This window comes from Suillus subalutaceus, assembly GCF_016647625.1.
Source record: "Suillus subalutaceus strain FC151 chromosome Unknown DFJ58scaffold_273, whole genome shotgun sequence".
NCBI classification, from domain to species: domain Eukaryota; kingdom Fungi; phylum Basidiomycota; class Agaricomycetes; order Boletales; family Suillaceae; genus Suillus; species Suillus subalutaceus.
This window is the reverse complement of record NW_024540522.1, coordinates 18,843-40,698: the sequence shown is the minus strand read 5'-3', so window position 1 is coordinate 40,698 and position 21,856 is coordinate 18,843. Positions and strand designations below refer to the sequence as shown.

At 49.6% G+C, this 21,856-nt stretch overlaps 4 protein-coding genes across 4 annotated transcripts; 1 reads left to right on the top strand and 3 right to left on the bottom strand.

Annotated features, from left to right (window-relative positions):
• Positions 1-6,620: 6,620 nt before the first annotated feature.
• Positions 6,621-8,961, top strand: DFJ58DRAFT_871392 (chaperonin Cpn60/TCP-1 family; the record flags this gene model as incomplete). The annotated part of the gene is made up of 9 exons (XM_041394310.1): positions 6,621-6,677; positions 6,731-6,821; positions 6,867-6,908; positions 6,961-7,004; positions 7,057-7,201; positions 7,266-7,505; positions 7,559-7,707; positions 7,766-8,419; positions 8,478-8,961. The coding sequence occupies 9 exons, from the start codon at positions 6,621-6,623 to the stop codon at positions 8,664-8,666; spliced, it is 1,611 nt and encodes a 536-aa protein (XP_041235685.1). The 3' UTR covers positions 8,667-8,961.
• A 15-nt stretch (positions 8,962-8,976) lies between these two features.
• Positions 8,977-16,317, bottom strand: DFJ58DRAFT_691861 (uncharacterized protein; the record flags this gene model as incomplete). Its single annotated transcript, XM_041383397.1, has 14 exons — positions 16,170-16,317; positions 15,715-16,103; positions 14,906-15,534; positions 12,933-14,868; positions 12,049-12,880; positions 11,522-11,995; positions 10,809-11,470; positions 9,960-10,759; positions 9,778-9,912; positions 9,674-9,730; positions 9,496-9,621; positions 9,340-9,445; positions 9,128-9,281; positions 8,977-9,078 (listed from the first exon to the last, which is right to left on the bottom strand). Coding segments are annotated over exons 2-14 (6,339 nt in total), but the record flags the coding sequence as incomplete, so codon positions are not given.
• A 1,431-nt stretch (positions 16,318-17,748) lies between these two features.
• On the bottom strand, positions 17,749-18,846 carry DFJ58DRAFT_243473 (glutathione S-transferase). Its single transcript, XM_041379425.1, has 5 exons — positions 18,526-18,846; positions 18,279-18,472; positions 18,109-18,223; positions 17,939-18,042; positions 17,749-17,877 (listed from the first exon to the last, which is right to left on the bottom strand). The coding sequence occupies exons 1-5, from the start codon at positions 18,691-18,693 to the stop codon at positions 17,820-17,822; spliced, it is 639 nt and encodes a 212-aa protein (XP_041235683.1). The 5' UTR covers positions 18,694-18,846; the 3' UTR covers positions 17,749-17,819.
• A 1,176-nt stretch (positions 18,847-20,022) lies between these two features.
• DFJ58DRAFT_719538 (glutathione S-transferase) lies at positions 20,023-20,871 on the bottom strand (the record flags this gene model as incomplete). Its single annotated transcript, XM_041384648.1, has 5 exons — positions 20,023-20,080; positions 20,135-20,232; positions 20,293-20,407; positions 20,459-20,652; positions 20,704-20,871. 5 exons carry the CDS (start codon positions 20,869-20,871, stop codon positions 20,023-20,025), a joined length of 633 nt encoding a protein of 210 aa, XP_041235682.1.
• Between the last annotated feature and the right edge of the window lie 985 nt (positions 20,872-21,856).

Sequence of the window (21,856 nt, the reverse complement as noted above, 5' to 3'; positions counted from 1 at the left end):
ACGCACTGGATGCCGGATGTTCCTATAGTTGTGGAAACCGATGCCTCTGACTACGCTATAGCTGGAATACTATCCATAGTATGTCCGGACTCAGAGCTTCGTCCGGTAGCGTTCTACTCTCGAACGCTAACCGCTCCGGAACTTAACTATGACACCCACGATAAGGAACTCCTAGCTATATACGAAGCTTTCCGGACCTGGCGACATTATCTAGAAGGCTCGGCCGAGCCTGTAGATGTTGTCACGGACCACAAGAACCTTGAGTACTTCGCCACTACCAAACTCCTCTCTCGCCGTCAGGCCCGCTGGTCGGAATTCCTCCATCAGTTCAATCTTGTCATCCGCTTCCGTCCCGGAAAACTCGGAGTTAAACCGGATTCCCTTACTAGACGCTGGGACGTCTATCCCAAAGAGGGGGATAAGGACTACGCTCGAGTTAACCCTCATAACTTCCGTCCGGTATTCACGTCCGAACAGTTAGCTTCGTCCCTACGAGCCTCAACCTTAGCAACTCCGGTTCTTAGAGCAGCTGTTCTAATGGATATTGATGACCTTCGGAAAGACATCCTGACCGCACTTCCTAATGACCCTATTGCAACCAACCATCTTCCGGTACCTTCGGATCCGAGATGGACAGTGGACGATAGGGGTTTCCTCCGTTGCGACAACCGTATATATGTCCCAGAATCCGATAACCTTCGACTTCGCGTCCTCCGTAATACTCATGATCACCCCTTATCCGGACATTTTGGTCAAAACCGAACCCTAGACCTCATCCGACGCGAGTATACATGGCCGGGTATACGCACCTATGTTAAGGACTACGTCCGGTCCTGCACTACCTGCGCCCGAGCCAAGGTTCCGAGACATAAACCCTACGGATTGCTCAAGCAACTACCCATACCGGAAAAGCCTTGGAATTCCATATCCATGGATTTCATAGAGCAACTTCCGGACTCATCAGGCTTTACAGCCATCCTCGTTATCATAGATCGTTTATCCAAACAAGCAATATTTGTTCCGACTCACGATACCATTACCTCTCCGGATCTCGCTCGTCTATTCCTACTTCATGTGTTTTCCAAGCACGGAGTTCCGTCCCATGTCACCTCGGATCGCGGTACAGAGTTTGTATCCCACTTCTTCCGATCCTTAGGAAAAGCATTGGATATGGTCCTCCACTTCACATCCGGATATCATCCGGAAGGGGATGGACAAACCGAGCGTGCCAACCAAACCCTGGAACAATACCTTCGGATATATTGCAATTATCAACAGGACAACTGGTCGGAACTACTTCCCTTAGCAGAATTTGCCTACAATAACGCTCCAAGTGCTACTACCGGAGTATCGCCTTTCTTTGCTAATAAGGGTTATCATCCGAACATATCCGTCCATCCGGAACGCGATCTATCCTCCATCCGCGCTCGCGACTATGCTATAGACCTCGACGACCTTCACCAATTCCTTAGAGAAGAAATGGCTCACGCCCAAGAAAGATATCAAGGACCTGCGGACGCTAAACGGAAACCTGCTCCGGATATCAATATCGGAGACCAAGTCTTTGTCAAGGCTAAGTACTTCCGGTCCACTCGTCCGTCTAAGAAACTCTCGGAAAAGAATCTAGGTCCGTTTGAAGTCATATCCCGTCCGGGTACCCATTCCTTTACCATCCGACTTCCCGAATCCATGAAATCCGTCCACCCCGTCTTCCATGTCTCACAGCTAGAACCATCCGTTCCGAACACAATTCCCAATCGGATCCAGCCTCCTCCACCTCCGGTCGAAGTCGACGGAGAACCAGAATATGAGATATCCGAAATCCTAGACTCTAAGCTGGACCGTCGTAGAAGACAATGCCAACTCTTATACCTCGTCCGATGGTCCGGATACGAAGGAACAGACGAAGAGACTTCATGGCTACTAGCCACGGAACTCGGAAACGCGTCCGATCTAGTCTCGGATTTCCACACTGCATATCCAGACAAACCCGGTCCTATTGCTATACAATGAATATACAAAGCGGATATACAAGTACATTAGTAGCAGAGAAGGCAGATCCGAAAATCCTCAGCCATCCATCTCCATGTCCCCACCCGATCCGGATCCGGATTCATCAACGTCCTTGTCAGTGGCCTCAGAACGAGCCGCCTCTGTAATCCGGATTCCATTCCGGATCCCCTCAAGAAGGATGGTCTGGAACTCCCTCTGCTGCTCCAAAAACGCCTCCAAGTTAGTATTCATCCGCTCTATAGCAGTCCTACTCCCTTCCGCCGCTCCGATGCTCTGCTGGAGCAATCCGTTGGTCCGAGCCAGTTCCGCTACAATGCTATTAGCGGCCGCGACCCAGGCCTGATCATCATACTCCACTTCCACCTCATCCGCTACTACCGTCTTCATATCCGGATCCGGAGTCGGACTCTGCTGGCGCTTCTTACCCTTGCCTCTCGGAGATGGGTTCTCAGCAGCGCGCTGCCTCTTCTTAGACTTGGAATCCGTAACGGTTCCAGGTCGTCCGGGACAAGGAGCCTTGTCCTTCCGGCACGCGTTACAAGCCTTGATCTATCCGAATGTTAAGAGTCACGGATCCGAAGATTCAAGGATGACTTACCAAGGAATTGCTATCCGCATCGGACCACAGACAGGCCCGACCCTTCTTAGCGCAGCGGGTACAAGCCCCATCCTTATCCGCTGAGATAGCGCGAGACTACGGATCCGATAAGGGACGGATCCGATAGAACAAGTCATAACTCACCATTTCCGCTACTATAGCCCTGCGCCTAGCCTCCTCCGCTTCCCTTCGGACCTCAGCCCGTTCAATCTTCTTAATCCCTGCCAAGCGCTTCCGTTCCGCCTCTTCCGCTTGTTGCTTCAGCTTTTCAGCCTCTTCCTCCTTCCGAACCTCGGCCTCAGCAGCAGCCAGCGCGGCCTGGATATCCGCCAGAGTCTGCTTAGCGGTCTTCTTAGAGCCGGATCCGTTATCAGTCATGGTTGAGATAAGCTAGTGGTAGTGAAAAAGTAGGGAAAGGAAGGAACACCCTGCGACGCTTTGGCATCCGTATATCTGTCAGAATCCGAACTCAGCAACTTCTCCCATCAGCTTCTCCATTGTCTCGCACTCATACCATCCGTTCCGGATCGCTGATTCTTGTGCCTCTAGGGATCGGCCCTAAGGGGGGGATACTGTCATACCATATATCCGGTTACAGATCCGATGATCTGGATCTCAGATCCGATCCAGATCCGATGAACATATCCGTCGTCCGGTCCACAGATCCGCTTTGATTCTTATTTCATTTCCTGTTCATATAACTCTAACTATCGTTCATCTCCTTTCGGTATTCCTGTACACCGGTATACCGGTTATCCTTTACTTCCGCTTTGCTTACTGATCCGCTATGCTTACTGATCCGCTACACTTACGAATCCGCTTTTACTTGTACTTCATTCCCGGTTCATGATTCGTGATCCATCCAACTTACCAATACGCTCCACTTAGACTTTGCTTATACTTTCGTACATAGCCTCGCACCTTTGCTTATTGATCATTCCGTTAGCTATCCGTAGTATATAAACCGTTGTATATGCGCTGTAGTAGATCAGTTCGAATATCATCTTAGATTGCACTCATTCCGTCTGGACTCCAAGTCCCTCCGTTATCCGTCCGGACTTGAGTACGCTACTCTTGTCTACTCCGAGACTTAGGATAGATTCCTATAGTCTACATATCCGCCTCTGTCTTCGGACAGTCCTCACCCGTTAGTTTCTAGTCCGGATCCGATCCGGATTAGCCATTACTCTATATGTTCGATATCCGGAAGTCTTAACGGATCCATACAAGACTTATCCGTTACGAGACTTATCCGTCTCACTAGACGCGATACTTTAGCTCTCTGAAATAAGGGGCAAGACTCGGGAAAGGGGCACAGTGCACGAGCTGAGGCCAAAGCCCTTCGGATCCGATACTACTTGAGTACGGTCTTAACATCAGATCAAAGAGAAAAAGGTGCAAGCGGTAATGCGTAGAGTTGGAGTCCCCTATAGTTCAAACCTAATGTCACAACCCTTATAACGAATTAACGTAGGGGCAGAGACTAGGACTCAAACAAGGATATCACAACAAAGAGGAAGGAATAGCAGGGACGTCTTAGGATTGCTAGCAGTGAGCTAATACAAAAGAGGTTTGAACTGGAGAACTACTGACTACAATGAGCTACCTATATACATATATTGAAACGGAGACTGAATCTGAGTATGAACTAACTAACCAATCATTAAATAGAAAAGGGAATCGTACGATGATCTAAATATAACTACACCTATGATGTCATGAAACGTGTGACGGCTGTGCAAGGGTTCTCGAAGGTTCTAGAGTCACGTGACTTGATCGCTTGAGTAAGGAAGTCGAAATCAGGAATGTCGGAGATAAAAGTAGTGGGCGCTAATGGAATAGAGAAGTTCGGGTTAGGGTTTGTGAAGGTTATAGGTACAGACGCTGACTGAGCGCTAATGACAGGCGCTTGTAACGGGCGCTTAATGGGTGTCTTATGAGTGTTCAAGAAAGAATAGTGATTTGTATTTGGAATTCATGACAGATTATCATTGAATGCGCGGGCTTGCACCAATTAGAACATTTGAAATAACTATATGGTAACTAGTTTCATTATTATGATTATATGTCAGTAGAATTGAGCCTCCCGACACGATTCCTGACCTGATTGACGGTTGTAACCTCTGATATATGACGCACAGGCAGCCATTGGGAGTTCTTAGCATTATTAGCATGGTAATTTCTGGGATCGAATTATTAGCGTGTTATTAGCTTGCTAATATCTCGCTAATTAGCACCTGGCTAATAAACAACGAGTTTTCTCCCTAACCCTAGTGACAACTCTTGAAGAACCTTCGTTCGAGTTTGTTCCGAGTCAACCCTTGTCAACCTTTTCTACGCAGCCGCCGCGCCGGCCAAGTCACCTTTAACATCTCCACTTTTCCACAAGGAAGCGTGTTCGAGCAGGCAGGTATCCAAGACAGACGACTCCATCATCCACGTTGTCAGCCACAAGGTGCAAAAGTTAGGGTCCTACATCATCGTTTATATAAAATAACTAGTAAAAACCTCGAGGGCGTTGCAGTGCCGGTCCCTGGATCATATTCGGCAGAGTGGAATGAAGAAAGAATCAAATTATCCAATAAATCGACCAGTAATACTCCAAGCTTTGGTTCTGATCGGTATACCAAGATTGATCCTATGCTGAGCAGGCCCGAGTGTTATCTAAAGTTTATACGTCGTGATACTGCTGCTTTTTCATCCGTTCATTTCACCCCCGAATCACGGGCAGCCAAGTCGCGTGTGATGGTAGAAAATATCTTCTCGTGGCAAAGGTCGGCTTTCCGATCTCGGTCGAAGCAATAACATGAACCAAGCCCTCCCGCATCGCTGAACCAGTTAGCACTCGTGTGGACGATGCTGATTTGCCCTTGCTTGCAGGGCCAGATAGCCACAGCACGCGTGGAACGTCGTCTCCAGTGCTGTTTACCCCAATCCGTGATCTGAAAGAGCATTTTCGTACACGTCTCTTGGAAGCATTTTTCCTGGTATCAAGCCCTGCGTTCGTTGCGCAAGTTATAACCGAGGTCCAGTAGTTCACCTGAAAAGGAATGAATAGCCGTTGCGTCAGAAGCAAGTACGATCCTTACCTGTATGGTGCGTAAAAATAGCTACGTCCCAAGCAACTTGGTCCCGAAAGTTTCGCATGATGCCCATAATTATACTTCTGGCTGCAAGGGCGCTCCTCATTACCGTATCTCCTGCGAGTCATGCGTGAAAGCGCCAGATAGGCACCGCTCAAGATGGATGCTCTCCAATTAATGAGATGTCTTGCCGTGAGGTGTCCTGTGTGGCCTACGGCCAAAGCACCAAGAAAACGCAGCATGTAATGCAAAAATGATATCATACCTGCGGCCTACGAGAAGGTGGCGGGCATGACAAGACACGCGGTGGGCAACAAGGATGATGCAACATGACGGGGGCAGACAGACCTTTGGCGCTAAGATGTACGGCAGAATCTGTACTGACCGCACCCAAAGACTAACTAAATACCAGACTTTCTGTCCTGTTCGTGTTCTCGTTCGAATAGATAGTACTGGTGTTGATCATGGCGGGAAAAAGTAAGAATCTGGCGCCGTGTTGAGAAGGCGCTCACCACACCGGGATTTGAAGTCGTCAAACTTCGAGGTGATATGATGCACAGTATAAACGGCAGCTAGGTCACAGTCCAATCTCACACAAGCCCAGAGTCCTTGGTTGTAAATCGTAATTATTGGGCAGTGCATATTAACATTTTCCGTGGCCCACTTTGTCCTCCCCAACGCAAAAATAGGAAGGCTCGGCGTAGCGGTGTCTTCATTTCCGTTCCAAAGGCGTGTTAATGTGGGAGCATTCGTAATTGGAGGAGAAAAAACGAGGGTCTTGATGTCTGCGAAGTTTGACGCGTCGTAGTTTGGGAGGAATTGACAGTTGGTAGGAGCATAACGTATTTTGGTTTGTTTACACCCACGTAGAAATTGGATAGGGACGCGTCCGAAAGCCAGTAGTCACGGTTGTGCCATCGGAAACCATGTCACTAAAAGTACCAAAAGCTAACAACATCCAACTCTTCAAGGATGGCTACAAGGTATGCTTCATACGCCCGATCTTCGTTTACAACATCCGATAACACTCTTGTAGCACCTCCAGGGCATCGAAGATGCCGTCCTTCGAAACATAAATGCAGTCTCAGAGCTATCCGATCTCGTACGGACAAGCTTTGGTCCAAATGGTACGTGTTCTGCGCTATAACGTGTCTATATTGACTCTCTGTTAGGCCGGAATAAACTCATAATAAATCACCCTTGGCCGACTTTTCGTAACATCCGATGCCGCTACCATCATCAGGGAAATCGAAGTTGTTCACCCAGCAGCTAAGCTCCTTGTCATGGCCTCGCAAGCTCAAGAGTCCGAAGTATGTCCTTCATTTTATTTCGTTTCTTATCTACTTATTAACTTACATCCAGATGGGTGACTCTACTAACATGGTCATCATTCTCGCAGGAGAACTACTCAAGAAATCGGAGAATCTACTCGTGATGGGCCTCCATCCCAGCGAGGTCATCAAGGGATACGAACTCGCATGCGCCAAAGCCCTCGCGGAACTTGAAAGTGAGTCCCTCCCTCATCTTGTATGCGTTTTCTTATGAAGCGGCGCAGATCTATCGACATCTAGCCTACCGTCCCCTTTTACGCAGGGAATCCCTTATTACAGCCCTCAAACCCGCGATCGCTTCGAAACAATACGGTTACGAGGACACATTATCGTCACTTGTGGCAGAAGCCGCGCTCGCAGTCATGCCCAAAAACCCGAAGAATTTCAACGTCGACAACGTCCGCGTCGTCAAGATCATGGGCGGCAGCCTTTCGGGCAGCAAAGTTGTACAAGGGATGGTATTTGGTCGCGAACCCGAAGGTAATTCTACTCAAATTCTCGATACAGCACTCACGCTCACATCCCCTCCCAAGGTATCGTCAAAAAAGTTTCAGGCGCGAAAGTGGCCGTCTTTACATGCGCCCTCGACGTCGCCCAAACCGAAACCAAAGGCACTGTCCTCCTCAAAAGCGCAGACGAAATGCTCAATTTCACGCGCGGCGAGGAACAACAACTCGAAAGGGTATGTTTTCCTCCATCCCATTACCTTGTACATCTACTAACTATCACTCAATAAACAGATCTTCAAGGAAATCGCTGATTCAGGCATAAAAGTTATCATTGCAGGCTCATCCGTCGGCGACCTAGCCCTACACTACCTCAATCGCTTCAACATCGCCGTTCTCAAAGTCCTCTCCAAATTTGACCTCCGCCGCGTAGCTCGCGTCGCCAACGCCACTCCTCTCGCCCGCGTCGGTGCACCCACCCCAGAAGAAGCCGGCTACGTCGACATCTTCGAGACAACGGAGATCGGTGGAGACCGCGTCACCGTCCTCCGTCAGCTCGCTCCCGGCGAGGACGGGTATCAAGGAGACGCGGAGAAGACGCGTACAGCGACGATCGTGCTTAGAGGGGCGACGGCCAATCATCTTGATGACCTCGAGCGCGCTATCGACGATGGCGTCAATGTCATCAAATCTCTAATAAAGGACGCACGGTTGGTTCCTGGTGCTGGTGCAACGGAACTGGAGCTGGCCAAGCGTGTTGAGGTATACGGGAGCGGGATGAGGGGGCTGGCACAACATGCTGTGAAGCGGTATGCTACCGCACTCGAAGTCATACCCAGAACGCTCGCTGAGAATGCGCTGGGAGGTGCTGAGGGTAACGAGGTTCTCAGTCGGTTGTGGGCCAAGCACGAACAGAAGGGCGGCGAAGCCTGGGGTGTCGATATCGAGGTAAAGTTCACCAGCTCTACATCATGACACATTGATTGATTGATTGATCGCATTCTAGGCTGAACAAGATGGCACTCTGCTAGCTACCGACTTCAAGATTCTCGACCCACTAGCTGCAAAACAGTGGGCGATCAAGCTCGCAACAGAAGCCGCCGTATCCGTACTTAGCGTCGACAGCATCATCATGAGCAAACCCGCAGGAGGACCCAAAGTCCCTCAACAGGCGAGTAACTGGGATGAAGATTAGGGTAGTGCTACGGGAGCATCTAGACTGCTTTACAGTAATTTTGCACAGATCAGAGAAGTCACGAGTAATGGGAATAAAAAACAGGTGAAGCCAAAAAGAACGTCAGGATGAGCAGCGAGAATACTGTGGGGAGTGTGGTACTGTACAATGTCCATGATAGATATCCGCGAACGGTCGTATGTGACCCAGAGAACGGAATGCAAAAGGATTATGACGACAACAAGGAGTCCGTTGTAGATGGGGGGGGGGGTTAGGTGTGACCGTATACATGAGCGTCCATGGTCTATGACTCATCGCCTGCAGCTGGAGAGTCTATCTCCTCTTCTTCGTCCTCCTCGAGGATAGGCTCCTCCATTTCATCCTCTTCTACGTCATGGTCGGCTTCAAGCTCGTCATCAAAGATTACATGGAACTGCAGCGAGTGTCAGTGAAGGAACGATGAATGGTGTGACGCCACGTACATGAGTGATCAGGGCTTTCACGAGTTTGTGGGTATGTCCCATGTTCGACAAGATCAGGGCAAAATCATTCTGCGGTGCACGAAGGAGGTTGGGGCTGAAAACGATTGCAAGGGCTTCAGCTGTCATTTGGTTGTGTTCCTCGTAGTCGGTTACTCTGGAGTAATAGCATCAATATCATATAGCTGACGAAAGAAACAGGAACAAAAACTCACCTATCGAGATGTTCGGCAATCCTCTTCAAAAGGTCAAAGTTTGCCTGAGGAAGCCCGTGCACGACACTTCGGATACATGCAAGCCGCGAATTAAGATTCTCGAGCTCTGCAAGAATATTAGCATCGAAAAAATACCATTGATGGGATAGAATTTACTCATTGCCTCAATAACATTGAAATAGGACGACGATGGGAAGACAGGCTCGGGGAGTAACCTGAACCATGACTTGATCAAGTCGCATACGGCATGGATATCACTGTCGGGGGTAATAGGCCACTCGCCTAGCGAATTATCAGTTAATTACATACAGCCCATTCCAGATAGGAACCATACCTCTGTTGAAGGCGTCGCGGAGAGCGTTAACTTCAGAAGTAGCACCAGCAACACGATCTGCAAAAAGTCAGGCCTCTGCAGGAGAAAACGACGAAAGAACATACAGATGCCAACTTCATCAAGGCCACGATACTCGACTTCAGACAGGCAAGTCAGAATAACCGACGGGAGCGAGCCAATCTCGGGCTGCGCTCCATTAGCTTCACGCTGGAGGAGGAACTCCAGTTCGACAGCAAAGACTAGAAACGTATGAGAGACAGGACACGGAGGACATGGAACACCTTACCAGCTCTAGGATCCCGCGAAGCTGTGGTAGCTGATGGATGGTCATGGATATGGTCTGCAAGTTGCGGCTTTGGTGAATTTCCAAGATACGTCAAGCGGCGTTTAGCAGCAAGTTTCGCAACACGATTGATTTGCTCGATCCATCGTACCATCTCTTGTTTAGAAATAGCCTGCAGTAAATAATGTCCGCCGTCTTCGGTGTCCAGCTGGAATGTGAACGACCTCTCGTTATTGATAAATTGGGCAACTCGAGCGTCAACGACTGAAAGAACCAAAGAAGGTTTACCAGAGGGCGAGAAGTCCAATTCAGCGGGCGATCGCTTCAATGCCGTAGCGTGCATGCTATCAGTAAATGCACTAGAGATAGGCCTCATCAATTGGAAAAACGCTGAGGAGTAGCTCTTCTTCATCCGGTGTTGCTTCTGAACCTGAGTCATCGGCTTGCGTGACCGCATGGCCTTGTTAATTTGATCATCTCTCCGCTCATTGCGCAATTGCTCCTGCTTTTTGTCCTTGCTGAGCCGGTCATGGAGATACTTGTCTCGCTTGCACTTCTCTTGTTGCGCCGCAACTAGCCTCTGGAACGGGCGTACGGTCTTCTTGACAGATGCCGAACCATTGCATTGAGCTTGCAGGGCCTCCCGCTGGGCATCGTCTCTGATACTCCGGTGGTCGAGCGAGATCAAGTTCATCTCTCTCTCGATGTTGTTCAACCGTTCAAAGTCTTTCCGGTCGACCTCTTCGCGGGGACGGCTCCTCTTCGAGAGCGATGGAGTAGTCAAAATGAGATTGCAAAGGTGCCTTAGGAACCCGTCAGCAGACCGTACCTCGGAATCGTAAATCACTTTACCTGCGTTTATCCAAGTTGATGATGCACTGATCGTTCTCGCCCGACGTCATAACCACATTTGGTATACTCACCAATTCGAGTATACGCTCCAAAATCCAACTAACGTCGATAGCGAGGACATCTCCGTATGATTTTTTGGGTATAGCCGGTCTTGAGAGAAGCCCTACAAGGCTATCGCACTGAACCCCCCGAAGATTCGCAATATTTTGCCATGGACGATGATGCATACGGCTCTCTGAACTAACAATGGCCGAAGTTAGGACAGCTTCGACGAAAGACCGGACACAAGGTCGGTCCCCACACCCGAAGGATGCAAAACCACTGTCCATGCTCCTTAGACGGGCAATCTCGATGGCTCGAAGGAAAAGGTCCATTCTTGCCTGCCGTAGTCTGATTCCCAATTTCGGTGCGACGAGCTTCGAAATCGTCCATTTCCGAAGGATGTTAAAGGCACGGATACAGCTGCGGATGCTAGGCGGTAGGAGACGATAGATAGTGTCCTGAGAAAGCTCGGATATCAGCGAAGATGGCTGAACGTCCGTCATGTGGGAATACATGGACTGGATGTCGATGTCATCTGTCGATGGCACTTCCCGAGCTGAAAACCACCCAGTACGATCTGCGCTTTGCACCTCTAACAGATCAGCGGTGATGAAGAGGTCCTGAAAGGAAATTGAGCGCCCATATCGGAAATTAGTAAGGGGAGGACCAACCTCCTCGCTTATATTACTCAACGCCGCAGCACCCATAGCGTTTAAATTCTCGACGAGCTCATCAGCACTGATCGCATCGAGGTCCGGTGGTTGATTACCAAAGGATCGCACCCGAGGAGTCGACTTCAGCGGTCGGGCAGTAGCTAAGAAGACAGACGGAGGGCGTTGAGTCTGCGTGGTAAACGCTGTATGTGTGATTTGACGAGCGCTGTCCAGAGCGTCCCAAGCTTGGCCGACGTCATTTTCGACCGTAGTTGGAGTATCAAAAGAAGAGCGATCTAATGGACTGTCCAGGAAAGACCGCACAGCTTCAAATAGCTGAACATCATCGAGACAGTCCTGGGCTCCTCCTCCAGACGTTATCCAGTCCTTGATCGCCTCTAGCACTTCCGACCGAAACTGTATGACGTGAAGATAACTATTTGCGGAAGGCTGGCTGGAGGGTCGACTGCTTAAAAAGCGTTTACGAAGTAGCTATAGAATATATGAATTAGGTCATCCCAAACGCGGAAATGAGATTACCATACCTCAAAAAAGACTATAGGCGTCACAAAACTGCGGAACACATGCCACCATACTCGCGCAAACTCAGATCGATCAACGACAAGGTCCCTGGTTTTGCCGTCCCTTAGAGACGTCTCACCATTATCATCAGCCACAGCTACTGAAACGCCCTGAAGGCCGTGCACGAGGACATTGACCAGGCGGTCTAAAGTTCCAGCTTGCACGATGACGCGAATGGGCCTCTCTGACGACACTTCTGTCACCATAGCATTTGGTCGAGAAGATATAGAAGGCAACGAGCTTCGGCGTGCAACGCTGCTCTTCCGCTCGAGGCCCTGAGACGATCCAGGCTTTACACGGATAGAAGGTGAACGCGTCATAGGTTTGTCGAGATTACACCCCTCCACTACAGAACTCGGGGGTCTGGATGGTGCACGAGAAGGAGGCCGGGATGAGGATAGTGGATCTAGGTCGCTGCGAGCAACGAGGAGAAGTTCTCCGTCATAAACAGGAATGGCAGTCTCCCGAATGTCGACGTCGCCAATGTTGAATAGCTTATCTTTACTGGAGGAGGCATCCGCCCTGCGAGATGCCGGAGTCAACGTCACATCAAGTCCGCGGAGACGCTGGAGCTCATCAACACTAAGCTTCGTCGGTCCACTCTCTAACCGGCCACGCCAAATCTGTCCTCGATCAAGGAGCGTGACAGTTGGCAGTGGATCCACGAATAGCAGGGGAGTAAGGGGATGACAAAGCGTATGCGGCGTAGACATGGAGTGCGACCAGAAAAACGGTTCAAACAGTCCTTTACGCCTCGGTTCTGCAGCCAGCGAAAGCGACATGAATTGGTCAACCCTATTCGCAAATCAACATGTTTCCACCTCAAGATGTCGACGGTTCAACATACCGTTGGAACTTGGACGCTAATACCGAGCACTGGTTATCTTTCTCCTCCACGAAATCTTGCCAAAAGCTGAGGAGCTTCTCAACATCATGAGGAAGATCGTCCGTTGAGGTATTCCTAGGGCACAATGAAATCTTCGTCCGAAAGCCCTCGAACAAGTCCCTGGTCTGCAAAAGAGGCTTTGCCGCCCACACCTCATCCGTCCTTTCCTCTCTAGCTTGCTCGAGGAGATGCTTGGCTCGATCCCTAATCTCCCCACCCCAAGGCGTCACAACAGGCCCATTGACAAGCGCAACCTGCCCATCACCCCCAGGGTAGATCCACGACTCAACAACCATAATACTCTGACGATCCGCTCGCCTCCACGCTTTGGTAAGCCGTGCGACAGGACGCGAGCACAGGGCAGAAGAGATAGCCATCCACGAACACTCATCGCCCGCAACCCGACAAAGCTCTCCAATCTTCGCCCACATAGATACCACTTCAGAGCGTGAATGCGTGCGTGACGACGCACTACGCTCCACTCCAGAGCTGCCCGATGAATCAGCACCTAAAATCTGCATGAGAAGAAGTCGCGTGAGCCAGTGCGGTCGGTCGTCGCTTCCAAATAGTGCTGCTGACGGTGACGACCCAGCTGGTGCACCAGCATCTGAATCTGGAGAAGGGCTGGGATCGCCATCTGGTTTCAAGATATGTTCGGCTGTGAGGTTGTCAGGAAGTTGCTGAAGGATACGTCGATGGAAGATTCTCAAACTATGGGCAACGGCGGTGGGGTCAAGGAGAGAGAGCACCTCACGGGTGAAGCCGTCTTGCGCCAATAACGTCCATACACGCTGCTTAGGATCAGCGAACGGATGTTGGGGGCGCTGTTGTCGTGGGGAGAGAGACTTCACAGGTGATGCGGAGGGTTGCAACCCTGGACCCAAAGCTTCCATTAGAGATGCTATTTTGGCGTCATCGCCTGGCCGGGGGGAGAATGTGCCTAGGTTTGGAGAGAGCGTAGATCCGGTCATCGAAGGAGAGTACGTGCCAGGGTTTGGAGAAGGGGCGAAAACGGCTCGTGTAGAGGTGGATTTGGGCATTCCGGAGGCAGAGCCTTCGTTCCAAGAAAAAGCGGGTATCGTTTCCTTTCGCCAAGCGTCCCAACCAGGCTCGTCAGAAGGTGCACCATGGTAGCGGAGATACTCGCCAGCCATCCATGAAACGCACGAGCGTTCATAATCCTTGATCCTCTCTTCAGCACCACTCACGAGGTTCTCACATAGACGAGTAAACTCGTTCTCAAACGACTCTCGCCCCACGAGGATGGGCAAGCAGAGCAACACAGCAGAACAGAGGTCTTTCCACTCCGGTCTGCGAGGCTCGCTCGTAGAAGCATCTTGCTCCTCATCCTCTGCGGAAGGCTGGAGGAAAGTGGTGGCGAATACGGCTTCATGTAAGAGAGCCTCGAAGGTTCCTTTCTCGATACCACTATCACCGCGAACCAGGTCAGGATGCGTCCTCCGACCCCAATATGCACGTTTCTTCCTGCCACCTGCACCGTCATCTCTGCCCCTACTAGCCCTTAGATCATCCAAGGTATCGGATTCGCCATCCACTTCGCCCTCGTCGAGGGTGGGGACGATCTCAGTAGGGAAGAGTTCCTTGATGGCAGCGCTACGGTCGCTGGGCACTTTGTAGAAGTACAACTTCGACCCCTTAAGCTCTGCCTTGGCTGCTTTCCATCCCTTCGATAGCGTCAGATTCGTAGAAGTACTATATGGCCGATAATGCGCATAGATCGATGGCGCGGCATCTCCCATACGGTTGATAAACCCAGCATTATAGACGATCTGAGATGTACGACGCGAATCGCAAGTGTCATATGCATCAGGTTTGAGCATAGTAGGCGCAAGTAATGGTGATGACGACGATGTTGTGTTTTGGCCACTGATGGGAGCTGGGTTGGGTAATGGGATGTTTACTGGAAGAAGGACTTGAAAGACTGAAAGGAAAGACGCCACGCGCGCCACTAGGGCCATTCCGATCATTATCTTTGTCCTTTGTGGACTCGGCGTCTCGCTCCGAACCTGATCCCTTCCTTTTGGGGCTTGCTGGCGTAAACCCGAGCTTAGATGCGGATAGCTTAGAAGGTAATCGAGGCGCAAATGATGTGTTACGGGAATGGACAGGGGGTGGCTCCTCTGACGCAGGGGAAATGAACGTGTCTGAAGTGGGTGAGGAGACAGAGATAGAAATGCCAGGGTCCGGAGAGACGAGCCTCTCAGGAGGTGAAGACGAAAGAGGGCTACTGTTGGTAACAATGGTTGGGAATATGTGCTTCACGGGGCTTCCAGGACCAGAGCCCGCAGAAGTGGGATGCAAAGTTGCGCTGCTATTACTTCTGTTCCTGTACTCTTGCACTCTATGTTGAAAAGAGATATCTGCAGAGGAAAACGAGGACGTGGAGAAGTTTCCAAGATCATCTGCGGACTTTGACCAAGTTTTACGGGATATGCTGCGAAGATCACCAAGGCTCCGGTGGGTATCAGGAGAGGATGGTTGTGAAGTGGGAAAGGGTCGTTGTAAATCGAAGGACTTCTTAGACGAGAGATCTAGAACCGACCTAAGAAGCACATTGAGTTATCAGTACGATGCACAGCCAACTTTCAAATACAAAGAATGCATCTCGAATACATCAATTTAGTGTACGCGTAAGAATCGAGGCACGAACGGTGACCTTAACCGAAAACGCGGTGCAGTCGAGGAAAGGGTCATCAAATGCACGTTGCAGAAGTAAACTCACTTGCTCGCGTCGCTAACACGGGGTTCCGGTTGAAAACCTTGAAAAATGGGGCGTGGGTCTGTGGGGCGGGATATCTTCGGCTTGCGTACGGCTACTGAGCTGGTGCTGCTTCGAGGTTCACTTGTACCCAACGCCAGGCGTGGATCAGATGGCTTTCGGAACCATCTTGAAGGCTTGGAGAGGAGATGCGCCAACCCGGATGGGGAATTGGAACGTGCTTGAGGAAATTGCAAGTAGGCGGGAGAGGGCGGGGTAGAGGAGGAATGCACTGTGGCATCCTGCGGGCTCAGAGAATTGAGAGCAGGAGTGCTACGTCGAGGCGGCATATTCTAGAGTATTAAAAAGAGCGATGAGGGACTGGGTTGTGTTACAATGATTAGGGCGTTCTGCTGGTCGAACGATCAGCTCAGCGTCGTAGATCAGCCTGTCACTGTTGAACACGACGAGCAACGCACCTGCTTATCGCTATCCTAACCAACCTCATGCAAAACTCATGAAGCGTGACAGTTAAGAGAGAGGATGAAATGGGAAACGGAACAAACGGACATAAGTACTTTCACTCAAGTTGACAATCTGCACAAACTGGGAAAATATAAGGGCGGCGTGTTCATCAACAACTGAACCCTTGATTCAAAAAGATTTCTAAATAGTACTAAATCTGTTTCCACGTATCGTATCCTATACAATCATCACTGGTAGATTCCCGCGAGGCTTAACAGACAATGGTCCACGGCAACAATGGCACATTAGCCGCGAACTCAATCGAAGAAGAATACCGCATGGACACCGCGTTTAAATCTTGATTCTCGAGGAAAAGATGTAACGGAATGTTTGATGCATCGTCGAATCCCATCGCGATATGATCCCAAGGCGCGAGTTACGCTATCGCAACGAATCGAACGTACTTTCTTGTTTGCTCCACGGACCACAGTTCAAAATTAACCACTACAACCCTTTTCATGTCAATGATGTTGTTCGGGCCCTTTCCGGTTTTTTAGGCGCTCCCAATCAACCGAAATCAACCCGTGGGCATTCAAGCGTCCGCATGATCAGAATTCGAAGATGGCCATTTATACGGTCAATGTCACTCGCTATCGCATCCGCCGGCATGACGCAGTGCGACGTCGATCCCGGTAGCCAATATTAAAATCTGTTCATTCGCATCTGCGCGGTAACCAGGTAAACGCTCAAGTTAATCGAAGGTCATATGCTCGGGAGATATAGCAGAACTTATTGCCAGGAAGATGGAAGCAGCGGATGCAACTCTATGTAACGCACGCTGCCAATGCTAAGGATTCTCCGAGGAGCCCATCTCGTAAATTCACCTGAATAACCACGCTCTGAGTCAATCTTTGACCGGAGTTCAGATGTGACACCACTTACATATATCAGTGAGAACCGGCGCTAAAAACTGTCAAAAGTTGTTCGCTCGCACAGGTTCGAAGTTCCATACCGTCCGTCAAGATGATAACAGACTGATGGGTGTGACAGCTCCTCGTTGCGCAAATAACCCAGGTCCCAGGCTCACCCGCTGTGCCCGAACTCATTGTTTAGTAAAAAATCAAAGTGGACTAAAGCGCCCACCGAGCACTTTCTGCCCAAACTGAGTGAGCGACTTGGTTAGAGAAAAAGAGAGGTGAACTGCAAGGGACGGCCCTGGGATAGTAAACGACAATTGTGGCACAAAAGCAAGACCGTGTCCGGCTGTTCGCTCGAGATGCCCTAGACCTTACTCATTGTAAAATGTTCCTGACACTCGTGCCTCGGTACGTTGCCGCCACGTAATAGAGATTGAGCGTCGGCTCACCCTGAAGCAGACCTGAAGTCTGGACCTTCAGGGTTACTTGAGTATGTACTGTAGAGACGAGTCACAGTGAGCATCCCAAAGGACCGCCTCACACGATATATGCGCAGATGCTAGATTCTCATTGTGCAGAGATTTACAATTGTAAATGCATCCTCCACGATCCTCATCATTTCATAAGTGGCGGACTTCTCGTTCTCCTTACGAAGCATCGAGCAGACATCAAACTGGTTCTATTAGTATTACATACAACGGGACTGCACTGCTTTCCGAACGTTTCCCTGACCTATTGAACAAGACCTCACGCACCATCCTTGACGGCGAGCCAAGCAGGCCTGTTAGAGATGTCCTTCCACCACCTGCGTATCGAATAATTAAATGATATCCACGGACCACGGCAGCTGGTATCTCAGCTCTTACCTGACAAGGTTAGGCCTACTGTCAAACACCTCAGCAAAATCAGCTCCGAGTTCGTAAAACGCAGTGCCATATGGCAAGTGCGCCAAATCGGCGAGCGTGACAGACTGAATATGCAACAGGTGCTGTTAGTTCATAGCCAGAGTAAATGTCAAAAACTAAACTAGACATACGTCACCAGCAAGGTACTTCTGTTTGCTCAGGATGAAGTCATATGCATCCAACTTGGGCAGGAGACTAGCCAACAGCTCGCTGACACGCTCCTCATTTGGAGGCAAACCAAAGTACCTTGAGAAAACGTAACAAAAACGTTACAAAGTACGTTGGAAAGAAAACAGCTCACGGGTTGAACACTTTTTCAGCGATAATTGGCGCGACAAAGGCGGTGAAGTTGAACGCCTCGATCGAAGCTGCTTGTTCGAACAATGCCTCGGCCTTGGGGTCGCTGGGAATCAAAGGAGTGCCCTCGTTGGGATATTTCTTGATGAGGTATCTTGCAATCGCACGGGACTCGTATAGAATGAACCCTTCATCATCCTTCAAGGGCGCGCGTGAGCATACAACATATGTCCGGTCACGAGCCAACTCACAATGTATGGGATCTGTCCAAAAGGTTGAATCGCGGTGAAAGCCGGCTGCTTCTGTTCACCTTTGGCCAAGTTGACATGGATCAACTCATATGGGATATTTTTCTCCTTGCAGATGAGAGCGACAAATCGCGTGCATGTGGTAGAGGGAAAGCCGTATAACTTGACCATCTTGTGAGATTACTGTCAAGGGCGTTTGGATGATGGACTTGGATGAACGCATGATTATTTATACCTAGATGGCTCTGGATGAAATGCGTATGGATGATGAATCGATGACGACAGAATATTGCATATGCTGAATAATTCACTGCGATATTCGCGCTAGAGCCGGTTCAGGAAAGGGTTCGCTACTACTTGAATGGAGGCCTCGGGGAGTATACAAGTACCATGCATGGCAGTACTAGTACAATCTTGATCTGGACCGAGCAACCATGTGTCACTTGGCTATGCGGTCCTTCGAAAGTAGTAGGTGAATTATCCTGTGAGGAAGTAGAAAAGCAATTCAAATAGACTTGGATGCCCCGAGTCCTCCGGCGAGCTAGCCAGTTGACTAGTTATCATTGGGTGACACTTGTATGAGTAGTGTGGGGTGCCTGTTTTGGTTTTGTGTCGTGAGCCATAGCGACCAAGGCCTCGGTGTTTCCGGTTAACCCCAGAGAAGGTGCTTTGCTTTGTAGTGCCAACGAACAGAATCCATGGTGGGCGTAGCAGTGAAGGACCGTCGAAAGCGTGGGGATTACTAGGCATTGCAAATTTAGATTTACCCCTAGAAATTACAATCAAAGGATTCAAAGAACACTTCAATTAATACTAATATTGTGTGGAGCACACGCATGATGAAGTCCTCGGACCTCCGCACGATCAAAGCCGCCCCAACTCCTCAGCCTAGGCCTCAGCACCGCACTTAAGGAAGCAAACTTCTCAGTCGTCTACTCCATCGCAACCGGCCAGCCCCTCCAGTGCCCATGATACGTTACCGTTCTCCCCTCTCAACTGCCGACCTTTGAAAGAGAGTGGACAAAGTGGTGAACGCATCGAGTTGCAAGCGCACAGCCCTGCAGTTGTTGAAGCCAAGTTTCATACACAAAGGAAAACGTGTATTTCTTCTCTTTCTCAGTTCAAGTCCATCTAATCATTATCACGTAGAGAAACGTTTGAATCCGGCCGCTCCCACGCACCTGCTAGCATCGGTAGCTGGTACCACACCTAATCAGTACTCAACAAGCTGGTGGAACAACTCCGTAAATGGGCGATGCCGCACCTAGATTTTGCCAGATCTTGCGTTGCCAGTGAAGGTGAAGTACGACTTGGTGTACGTTGAGTACATGACGAGCTCCCCAGATCTCGATTTTACTGCAAGTCAACTGCACGGTCCTCACCACAACACAAGTAGCATAGTTCTTGTTTTCCTTGTGACGAAGACATCAAAATAGAGTTCTATTGGTATTACATACAACGACACTTTCCGAACGTTTCCTTGACCTATTGAACAAGACCTCACGCGCCATCCTTGACGGCGAGCCAAGCAGGCCTGTTAGAGATGTCCTTCCACCACCTGCGTATCGAATGATTAAATGATATCCACGGTAGCTGGTATCTCAGCTCTTACCTAGCAAGGTGAGGCCTGCTCTCAAACATCTCAGCAAAGCCAGCTCCGTAAAACGCAGTGCCATATGGCAAGTGCGCCAAATCGGCGAGCGTGACAAACTAAATATCCAACAGGCACTGTTAGTTCACAGGCAGAGTAGGACTAAAAACGAGACGCACGTCACCAGCAAGGTACTTCTGTTTACTAAGGATCAAGTCATATGCGTCCAACTTGGGCTGGAGACTGGCCAACAGCTCCTTGACACGCTCTTCATTTGGTTGTAAACCACGGCGCCTTGAGAGTCGTCTAAGCTACGTCACTAAGTCGAGAAAGAAGACTGCTCACGGATTGAACACTTTTTCAGCGACAATTGGCGCGACAAAGGCGGTGAAGTTGAACGCCTCGATCGAGGCTGCTTGTTCGAACAGGGCTTCAGCCTTGGGGTCGCTGGGAATCAAGGGAGTGCCCTCGTTGGGGTGTTTCTTTATGAGGTATCTTGCAATCGCGCGGGACTCGTATAGAATGAACCCTTCATCATCCTTCAAGGGCGTGCGTGAGCATACAACATGTCTAGTTACGAGCCAACTCACGATGTATGGGACCTGTCCGAAAGGCTGATTCGCAGTGAAAGCCGGTCGCTTATGTTCACCTTTGGCCAAGTTGACTTGGATCAACTCGTATGGGATATTCTTCTCCTTGCAGACGAGAGCGACAAGGCGCGTGCATGTGGAAGAGGAAAAACCGTATAACTTGACCATCTTGTGCTGGGAGTGAGGATGAGGGCGTTTGAATGATGTACTTGGATGAACGCATGATTATTTATACCTAGATGGCTCCATGGATGAAATTTGAAAGTTCGAAATGGGTAGTGGATGATGTCGATGACGACAGAATATTGCTCATGCTGAATAATTTAGTCTTCGGAATAGCGCCGGAAGGGTTCGTTAGCTACTTGTATGGAAGGAGCGCTACCTGGCAGTTTGAATGATGTCGGACTTGGATGAACGCATGATTATTTATACCCTATATAGATGGCTCTGGATGAAATGCGTATGAATGATGAATCGATGACGACAGAATATTGCACATGCTGAATAATTTAGTCTTCGCACTAGCGCCGGTTTGCAGGAAAGGGCTCGTTACTACTTGAATGGGAGTATAAAAGTACTGGCTACCTACCCGATCTTGATCTGGACTGAGTGAGTATGTGTCAGTGTGCTATGCGGGGCTTCGAAAGTAGTAGGTGGATTATTGAGGAAGTACATAGAAGCTTGGATGCTCCGAGTCTTCCGGCGAGCTACCCAGGCCCAGTTATCATTGGGTGACACTCGTTGGATGAGCACTAGTGTTGGATGCCTGCTTGGTGTCGTGAACCATAGCGACTAAGGCCCTGGTATTTCCTGTTAACCCCAGAGAAGGTGCTTCGCTTTGTAGTGCCAACGAACAGAATCATGGCATGGTGAGCGTATTAATTAGCAGTCAAGGATGTGGGAAAGCGTGGGGATCACTAGGCATTCCAAAATTAGATTTACCCCTATAAATTACAATCGAAGGATTCAAAGAACGAATGCACAATCCGGCGACGTTGTTTGTATATATGACAGACGTCGAGTGAGTGGTGAAGGTTACGTCTTATCGGGTTACCCCAAGGTTGCAACGTTGAGTCCTACTAGATCTCTATACGTCATCACTATATCTCTTCAATTTTGTTTTTCCGACCTGATATTCAGTGTTCTTGGTCCT

Bases quoted from the DNA above. Each gene is read 5' to 3' on its own strand.
- DFJ58DRAFT_243473 (XM_041379425.1), bottom strand. From the start codon at position 18,693: ATGGTCAAGTTATACGGCTTTCCCTCTACCACATGCACGCGATTTGTC. The intron at 18,473-18,525 runs GTGAGTTGGCTC...GCGCCCTTGAAG, and splicing joins TTGGACAGATCCCATACATT to GATGATGAAGGGTTCATTCT. The intron at 17,878-17,938 runs GTAAGAGCTGAG...TTCGATACGCAG, and splicing joins AGTAGGCCTAACCTTGTCAG to GTGGTGGAAGGACATCTCTA.